We start from the raw sequence: 9,172 nt of genomic DNA on the forward strand, positions 1-9,172 counted from the left end.
GAGGATCTGCTGCTCCGAGCTCATTTTGTCTCCTTCGTGGCAATACTTTCACCATCACCACACAGCACTAACATGCTTTTTTGTGGTACTTCACTGAAAGAAAAAATCCCAACACGACTGTTTTATCTCATTGCTGCGCAGGATTAACTCTCCTACAGAGGTACTGTGTGCTTCATAGTTTACAGCAGCACCAGTCAGGTACTTTCCCTGACTGCGGGCCAGCAGCAGCATAGGTTTTGAGGTCCTCTTCCTCAGCTGTCTTATAGGCACGAGCTTTGCCACCTCACATCACTGCTGCAGCCATCAGACAGTGACATCTGTAGAGAAAAGCGTCCAGGCTCAAGAGCTGTGCAGACACAACGTCTAAGTCTTCAAATTAAAAAAAAAAAAAATATATATATATATATGATGCTGGGCAGGGACGGGACACACCCAGCAGCGACGGCTCCCTGCTCCCACACACAAACACCAACACCTCACAGCGCCGCTGAAAAAAGCGCCACTGCGCGTGCGCGGAACAATCGGGGGCCTCGCTGGGCGCCTGGGGCTGCCCGCCGTGCGCCTGTCCCGCGTGGGGGCGGCGTTAAGGCACTGCGCGGGCGCCTGTAGGCAGCAGCGCGAGGCCCCCGCCTTGGCGCCATTTTGGAGCGACGGCGGGCGTCCCGTCGTGCGCCGCGTTGTTCCTTCTATCCTGTCCTTTCTGCGCCGCCGGCATGAGCGTGGTGGAGCATGTACGGGAGATGGCCTCCGCCGGGCTCCACTCGAACGTGCGGCTCCTCAGCGGGCTTCTCCTAACGATGAGCGGCAACAACCCGTGAGTGGCCCTCCCGCCGCGCTGACGGGACCGGGAAGGAAAAGGCCGCTGCGCTACCGTTGCTCAGGGCCCTGTAGGGATGAAGCTGTGTTCTGTCAGCCCGCCTCTGCCCGCGGTTGGGCGGCAGCAGCACGGGTCTGCGGCCCTTTCATGGGCTTCGCCAGTGGAGATACAGCGATTTCCTCCTTTCTTACCACGGGTGCCCAGCGCACATCACAGCTCTTCCTCTCATTCTCGCGGTTCCCGTTGTTTTTCAGGGCTTTCCTGGATCGTTTCGGGTAGTTTTGTGAGGTCTGGTTAGAACCACGGTCCCATTTCAAAATCCTCGCATTTCAACACAGCAAAATGCAGCTCTGTGAGGAGCTGTGCCCTTTCTACCCGTGTAGAAAGCAGCAGCAACAGCTCAAAGTTGAAGCTGGATGAATAACTTCGGGTCTGTCCTTGGTTCTGAGGCTGTTAGCTGATCTCAGGCTGTCTGCATCTTTTCTAGGGAGCTGTTTTCACCATCTCAGAAGTACCAACTCCTCGTATACCACGCAGACTCTCTTTTCCACGATAAAGAATATAGAAACGCTGTCAGCAAGTATACAATGGCTTTGCAGCAGAAGAAAGCATTGAGTAAAACCTCAAAAGTAAGGCCTTCTACTGGGAATGCTGCATCAGCTCCCCAGAGCCAGGTATTTAAAAACTGAGCGGTGTGCTGCATGAAACGATTGTGTATCCCCCTCTGCTTTGGTGAATGTTGAAGATTCAATATTGTAGCATTAGACTGTGGGCTGCCGTTTTTTCTAATATGTATAATTCATGGTTTTGGAAGAGATGAGCAATGTGAGCCAGCAGTAGGTTGCATTTTTACCTTTCTTGCACTAGAAATTTTTAACTTACACAAAACATTCAATGAGGAGACCTTATCCATGTTTTGGTTTTTTTTTGTTTTTTTTTTGTTTTTTTAATGTTACTAAGATGATATGTTGCAATGCTGTAATGCTATAACGTAGTGGAAAGTACAGTAATAATAGCAGGGTGGCACAATCCTTGGCTGCAGCAAATGAAAACAAGCCCTAATGCAGCAGCTGTGGATACAGAAACGAAGGAAGAAATCCACTTACCTTTGGAGGGCCTCCAGCAGGCAGGATCTCCAGAGAGAACCCCTCACCTCCACTGCCAAGCCTTAAATGAGGGCTGGGAATGGCTGGATCCTGGCTCCACCCCTTCCAATCACTCACATCCATTGCCTGCACCTGAGCTCCCCTGGGTTGGCCCTGTCCTCCCCCCATTTGTTCAATCACTGTTTCAGTCTGTGACATAACATTTCCACTACAGTTGTCCTTTAATATTACATTTTATTTCAGTGTTTACCATCTGAAATTGAAGTAAAATATAAAATGGCTGAATGTTACACGATGCTGAAGCAAGATAAAGATGCCATTGCCATTCTGGATGGGATTCCTTCCAGACAGAGGACCCCAAAGGTTTGTTCTGGCAGATGTTTATCACTCGCACTTGCTCAGAAGGTAGAAAAAAAGGTTGAGGAAAGCAAACTTTTAATCTGTACACACTAGAATAATAAAATCTTGTGGCGGGACCCAACTAGTTGGACTGCACAGAGCTTGAATCATTCCTGTTCTTTTATCAGTTGTTACTATTTAGAAGCTAAACAGAAACATTCCATGCCTTCCTTCTCTTGAGAGCTTCCACTGATATAAAGGAATGAACTGAAAGAAAGTTAATGCAGCGGTTGTACAGGTTCTTCTCGTCATACTTAAGACACTTGCCCATTTTTGGATGTCACAGTGCTGAGATTTCCACGTGTACTATGTAAATGAAAAAATGTAAATTTTATATTTGGACTCAAGAATCAATATTAATTTTATAATCCATGGTAGGTTATAGTGATCTCAGAAGAACTACTCAGAACAGAAGGGAGGGAGACAGCGTGCTGGAGGGAGGACAAAGTTGTCACCTTATCTTAACGAGAACTCCTTTCTAATACTTGCAGATCAATATGATGCTGGCAAATCTATACAAGAAAGCAGGTCAAGAACGCTCATCTGTTACGAGCTACAAGGAAGTACTGAGGCAGTGCCCATTAGCACTTGATGCCATACTAGGTAGGTTTCTCCACACTGTTAGGTACGTCAGTTCTAAGAAGCATTATAATTTGAAGCATGTTTGGGACTGGGTAATTGACTGCCATCTCTACGTAATATTTAATGCAAATGATAAATTCATGGCAAACTGCTTGTTTGTGATTCCTAGTCTTCAGATAATTTGTAGTAATGATGATTGAAAATGGTTTTTATTATTTTGAATACCTCTCTGAACAGGTTTGCTCTCGCTGTCGGTGAAAGGTGCAGAAGTGGCCTCCATGACAATAAATATCATTCAGAGCATTCCAAACTTGGACTGGCTTTCAGTGTGGATCAAGGCATATGCTTTTGTGCACACTGGAGATAACACTAGAGCAATCAATACAATTTGGTAAGAATTGAAAGAGCATGATGTAATCAAATGCCATAAAATATTTCTTTAATGTTATTTTAATATCATTACGCATAAATAATAGCAATTTATTTCTCTTAAAGCTCTTTAGAGAAAAAGTCATTGCTGAGGGATAATGTAGATCTACTGGGGAGCTTAGCAGACCTGTATTTCAGAGCTGGAGATAATAAAAACTCTATTCTAAAATTTGAACAAGCTCAAATGCTGGATCCTTACCTAATAAAAGGTGAGTAAATCGTAAAGGAACGTTTACCTAGATAATGATCTGGTAAATTAAGTTTGAGTAGCAAACAAATATTGAGCGTACTATTGAATGTAGTTGTATCTGTCTTTCAATTCAGAGTTTACATTCAGAAACTGTACACTTACCAGTTGCTGGTAGTTATGCAGATTAAACTAAGTGATTGCACTGCAAGTTGTTTAAAGTGGCAGATATCTAGAAGGTGACACATCCACTTATGTGGTTTGCCTAAGAAGCATAAATTAGGAATAGTTTAGTTAGGAAGTTTGAATTTATTGTAGTGAATGAGCTTTCTATTTCTTGATGATTGACCTTCAATGTTTTCACTGCAGGAATGGATGTGTACGGCTATTTGTTGGCACGGGAAGGTCGACTGGAGGATGTAGAAAACTTAGGCTGCCGTCTCTTCAATATTTCAGATCAACATGCAGAACCCTGGGTGGTGTCAGGGTAAGATGCTCTCTTTCCTTTCTTACCCTTGATTTGCTGAGTGAGGTTGATTACAGCTGATAGAGTGAAATCAGCTTTTTTGTCCTGTTTTGGAGGTAACTTTAACTACTCACGAGTACTTATTTTGGTTGGTTTCTTTAAGCCTAAACTGGTTTGAGTTACTAAACCTTTGCAGTGATGTACTAAATAGCTGTGATGGTTAATGGGTTTCTTTGTTTTTACACCAACATTTATTTCTAACTTAAAATACAGAAGATTCAGCAGTTACTTGTAACCTGTTTCTTCCCTCTCTCTTTTGAGTCTCTGTGAATGTACACAGGCAGTACGTGTTTACAATCCATCTTGTCTTTCCATAGGTGTCATAGTTTTTATAGTAAACGATACTCCCGTGCCTTATATTTAGGAGCCAAAGCTATCCAGCTTAATAGCAACAGCGTTCAGGCTCTGTTGCTGAAGGGAGCTGCCCTCAGGAACATGGGCCGAGTACAGGAAGCAATCATACACTTCCGTGAAGCAATACGCCTCGCGCCTTGCAGGTTGGATTGCTATGAGGGTGAGTGAAACAAAGCTACTCAGACTGCATTGGTGCAGCACTAATGGCTCTTATTATTAAGAAAGATAATAGAAAACCTTTTTTCCACTGTTGACTTTCTAACACATAAGTTATTATTACCCAAAAAACCCACAGTGCTGATAGAAGTAGTCAGACAAGAGATACTAGAGGATGCATGCATTTATAAGAATTATTTTCAAAAAAGTTGTTTGCTTTTAAGTGGCTTAATCTGAATGTAAACAGACTTGGGTGTTCTGAGCAGATCAGTTTTGGATGATGACACTCAATGTATGGTTAGTGGTACCAGGAGCCTCATTTTGTCATACTGTCTCCTAAGTAGGAACAGTTTAGATGGTAATTAGTTAAGGAGAAATGCTCATGTGTTTGGGGGAATATGCATTTTCTTATAGAGTTAAAAGTTATATTAATTTCTCTTAGCAAAATAAAACACTCCAGAAGATACACAGTATTAAATAAAAATGGATGATAGTGGTTCCAAATGGATGACTGTTTATTGGCAGTCTTAAGAATTGCTTCTAGAATATTTCAACTGTTGGCAGCAGTTACATCTGGATGTTCACTGTGGTATGTAGTTTGCCAATGGAGAACTACACTGCAGTCCTCTTGATCCACTGTTGTGTGTTTTGCATGATGACCAAGTGCTAATAATTGAGGAGAGGCGATTGACTGCAGTACCAAATGAAACTGAAATGCTTTTCTTCTTTATTATCAGGTCTCATTGAATGTTACCTAGCATCTAACAGTATCCGGGAAGCTATGGTTATGGCAAATAATGTGTATAAAACTCTGGGAGCAAATGCACAGACGCTCACTCTGTTAGCAACAGTCTGCCTTGAAGATCCAGTCACACAGGAGAAAGCAAAAACATTACTGGACAAAGCACTGACACAAAGACCTGATTACATTAAAGCTGTGGTAAAGAAAGCAGAACTTCTAAGTAAGTTCCTTTTTTCATGTCAACTTTCTTATAACGCACTCCGTCATATACAGGAGTGTTCTGCAGCCTCATCAGTGCAAATAATATGACAGGGGTGTTGCACCACAGGGATTTGTCAGTTCTGTTTGGAAGGAAAAAGCACAGGAATTAATTGTACCTAGCAACTGACGTTATGGCAGCACTTTAAACCATTGCATACAAAACGTTTTGCCTTCAAAGTATGTGTGTTAATGTGTGTAGCAGTCACTGCTTACAAAAAGTGTATTACTGCCATCCTTCCTGCCTTCTGAGGGAAGAAATGCTTTTGTGTTGTGATAGCCCTTAGTGTACAATCTGCTTACTGCTTTACTTAAGCTATTAATTAAAATTTGTTTTGCAAATTAACAGGTAGAGAGCAAAAGTATGAAGATGGAATTGCTTTGCTGAGGAATGCACTGGCTAATCAGAGCGACTGTGTTCTGCATCGAATTCTGGGAGACTTCCTCGTAGCTGTCAATGAGTACCAGGAAGCAATGGACCAGTACAGTATTGCCCTCAGGTAAGCCACAGAGCCGAGGCTGTAGTGCATAGAAATGAATAATTGACCAAGTAAAAAGTTGAGTGTCGGGCCACCAGTTGATTAGGGTGTGCAGCAGAGGTAGCTTCACATCATGCTTCCTCAAAGCAGGCAAACGTGTACATCATGTTCTGATAATGAATTAGTTGGTACAGGGCTTCGTGCTGAGGAGTGCAAAACTTAGGGATTGTGTTCATTGCAGACATCGCTGGGCATGGAGTTCTTTGGCTGCTGAAGTGATTGAGGTATGGATGTATTTATAATTAGTAATTATATAGGCAGGCTTCATGGGAGCTGTTCCGTTAGAGCAGAAGATGATGTATAAACAGGAGCTACTGTGTAAATTTAAATAGGTAATAAAGAACCTTAATGTTACCTTCTGAAGTTATGTTAAGCGTTACTATTTTTTGATTTCAGGCAGTTAAATTTACTTTAAGTCTAGCCCTTCATACCCACAGCAAGCACATAATATAAACAGGTCAGCTGTTTTTTCCTTGTATGTGATGTGTTTAATCATAGTTATTGACATTTTTATTACTTTCTCATTGCTTTATGATTAGTGTTGTGCGGAGGAGCTGACTAACTTTTCTTTAGGAGTGTGGTGTTTAGAAAAGTGCACTCTTGAGGCTCCAAATGCTTTTATATGAGAGTGTAATACCTGGTGTTACTGTCAGGTGAAGTGCCTACCAGGCTGAAATTCTTGGTGGTGCTAAACAGGAAGTGCAGAAAAAGTGATCTGTTTTTATGGTAACGTCACAAATAAAAGAAAAATAAGTCTCAAGGCAATACTTGCTTTTCTTCTCTTTCCCTCAGCTTGGATCCAAATGATCAGAAGTCACTAGAAGGAATGCAGAAAATGGAAAAAGAGGAAAGTCCAACAGATGCAACCCAGGAAGAAGATGTGGATGATATGGAGGGAAGTGGAGAAGAGGGGGACTTGGAAGGCAGTGACAGCGAGGCAGCCCAGTGGGCAGATCAGGAGCAGTGGTTTGGCATGCAGTGATGGCTGCTCTTCCCAATGGTCAATTTGGCACATGAACGTGGTACCATCAGGGCCATTCCCTTCTGAACTCTGATATTTGCAGGAACAGAAGACTTTTTCTTTTTTATCTTTTTTTAATTTAATAGAACTATTAAATGGTTTCCGTCTATGCATCTCAATGCCATGAAGATTCTTGATGCTTCTTATTTATTAGGTGTAAGGAATTAACTGCAGTGGAAGTCATTTGCATCTTTCATTTAAAAAGAAAAAAACCTCAACCTACTAAAACCAAAAGCATTAGAATCTGAAGTTCCTAGAAGCCTGTTGTTTTTGGTGAAAGCTGTCTAAGTTGCATTCAGGGCTAAGCGTGCTTTATCAATTTGTAAATAGTATTTTGGTATGCCTTGGTGAAAAAGGTCTTCTTCCCTTGTTCGTACGCTGTGATTTGGGCTCACACTCCTGCTGAAGTTTTGAGGAGTCACTCGGCTGTGGCTGAAAGCAACACTTTTCTCTTGCTGTGTTGGTTTAATTACTGTCTTTTTGCAAGGCATTGCATGTGGTATAAAGAAGGCAGCTTTGAGCTAGGGGACACTTTTGTAGCCGATTGATTTCTATGTGTACAGAATCAGACCAGTCCTTACTAAGCCTTGTAATCTGCCTGTACATAAACATTTTAAATGCAGTTTACTTCAGTGTATTACGTAAGGGTTTTACAGCAGTGACTCAAAGCACTTCATGTTCTGCATACAGGATGTATAAGAATTCATCCTGTTCCACTTTTCTGTACAAATGTTAAATTGTACCAATACGTATCACCTTGTTTTTGCCATGTTTATATATTTTTTGTCAGGTAATATTTGAATTCATGTTATCACTTCAGCATCATCTCTTTGAGGGTGATCTTTGTGTAATCTAGAAACTGTTTCAGATCTGTGGGCTTGATGTGTAGGAGGAGGAATTACTTTGTGCTGTTATGTTTCTTACCATTCTGTTTCCTGAAATATCTTTTTATATTGCCATTTCAATTTCTTTCATATTTAATCTGTTCCCACAGTTATGCTGGAGCAGACAGACCTTAACACGGGGCTAAAAAGCAGTTCAGAGTAGCAGCTAACAGAGGAATACCTATTTTGTACAAATACCTGACACAGAGAACAAGCATCCCCTAACTGTAGGAGTACAATGCCAAAAAGGGTAAAAGCTCTTCTTCTGTCACGTTATAGAAATTACAAAAATGCACTACATAGATTACTTCTCTTAGAAACTATTTTTGAAGTATTTTGCTATGTCACATCCTTGCAAAGGAATGTTAATATTTTAGCCATTTAAAAACAAGCAGAAGAGCTGAGTATCTGTTCTCTCTGGAATCCTGGGGGCTTTAGACTTTCTGAAGTATTATATGGAGTCATGCTTAATTGAAGATTCTGTGGGAGGAACAGAAAAGCAAGTGCTGCTATCTTGGTGGTTGAATTGGCATGAGCTGTGACTGCTCTGTAATTAAATAAATACACTGAACAGCTTCATTTCAGTTACAGTGAACATTCTGCTAATTGCATTCTGGTGTATGAGGAAACAGAACCTTTTTTAGAAAGGAGGAATCTAACTGTTAATGGCCTTGCTGTGTGAAGCAGTGAACAGCTTTCAGCTCATTGCCTATTTTTTTGTAACAGAAAAAAAATACAGATTTACAAGCAAATTGAAACTCTTTTTCCCCCTCAGGCTCAAGCTTTCATCAGATTGTATTCTGTGTCTGAAAGGTAGGTAGGGTCAGCAGCTTTCTAGATGTCACTTCAGTATTAAAGCAACTAATATTTGACAAGAGAAATGAATGAGGTACATGGTGCACAGTTTATGAGCTGTTCAGCCATTTCATTGTGATATTCCTTTAAATCCACCACAAGCTACAGGTAAAAACCACTGGTCTTAAGCATTTCTCTAAAGTGATGTTTATATAGAACAGGAAACCTGAGAACCACAGTTTTACTGAATCATCCTGTAGTGTGTCTGCTGATTATCTGATGAAGTGAAGCTGAGTATGCTACTAAACAAAACCACAGAATGTCAGTGTGCTTATGCGTAACTTTAGCAACTAAACTCAGGTACACCTAAGAACACC

General features: G+C 41.4%; 1 protein-coding gene across 1 annotated transcript; it reads left to right on the forward strand.

Moving 5' to 3' along the window:
- The first annotated feature begins 592 nt into the window (after positions 1–592).
- ANAPC7 (anaphase promoting complex subunit 7) lies at positions 593–8,584 on the forward strand. Its single transcript, XM_003210917.5, has 11 exons — positions 593–814; positions 1,305–1,491; positions 2,167–2,286; positions 2,814–2,925; positions 3,142–3,295; positions 3,400–3,542; positions 3,890–4,007; positions 4,364–4,560; positions 5,294–5,518; positions 5,906–6,056; positions 6,888–8,584. The coding sequence occupies exons 1-11, from the start codon at positions 714–716 to the stop codon at positions 7,075–7,077; spliced, it is 1,698 nt and encodes a 565-aa protein (XP_003210965.2). The 5' UTR covers positions 593–713; the 3' UTR covers positions 7,078–8,584.
- The last annotated feature ends 588 nt before the right edge of the window (positions 8,585–9,172 follow it).

This window comes from Meleagris gallopavo, chromosome 17, assembly GCF_905368555.1.
Source record: "Meleagris gallopavo chromosome 17, MGAL_WU_HG_1.1, whole genome shotgun sequence".
In the NCBI taxonomy this organism is placed as follows: domain Eukaryota; kingdom Metazoa; phylum Chordata; class Aves; order Galliformes; family Phasianidae; genus Meleagris; species Meleagris gallopavo.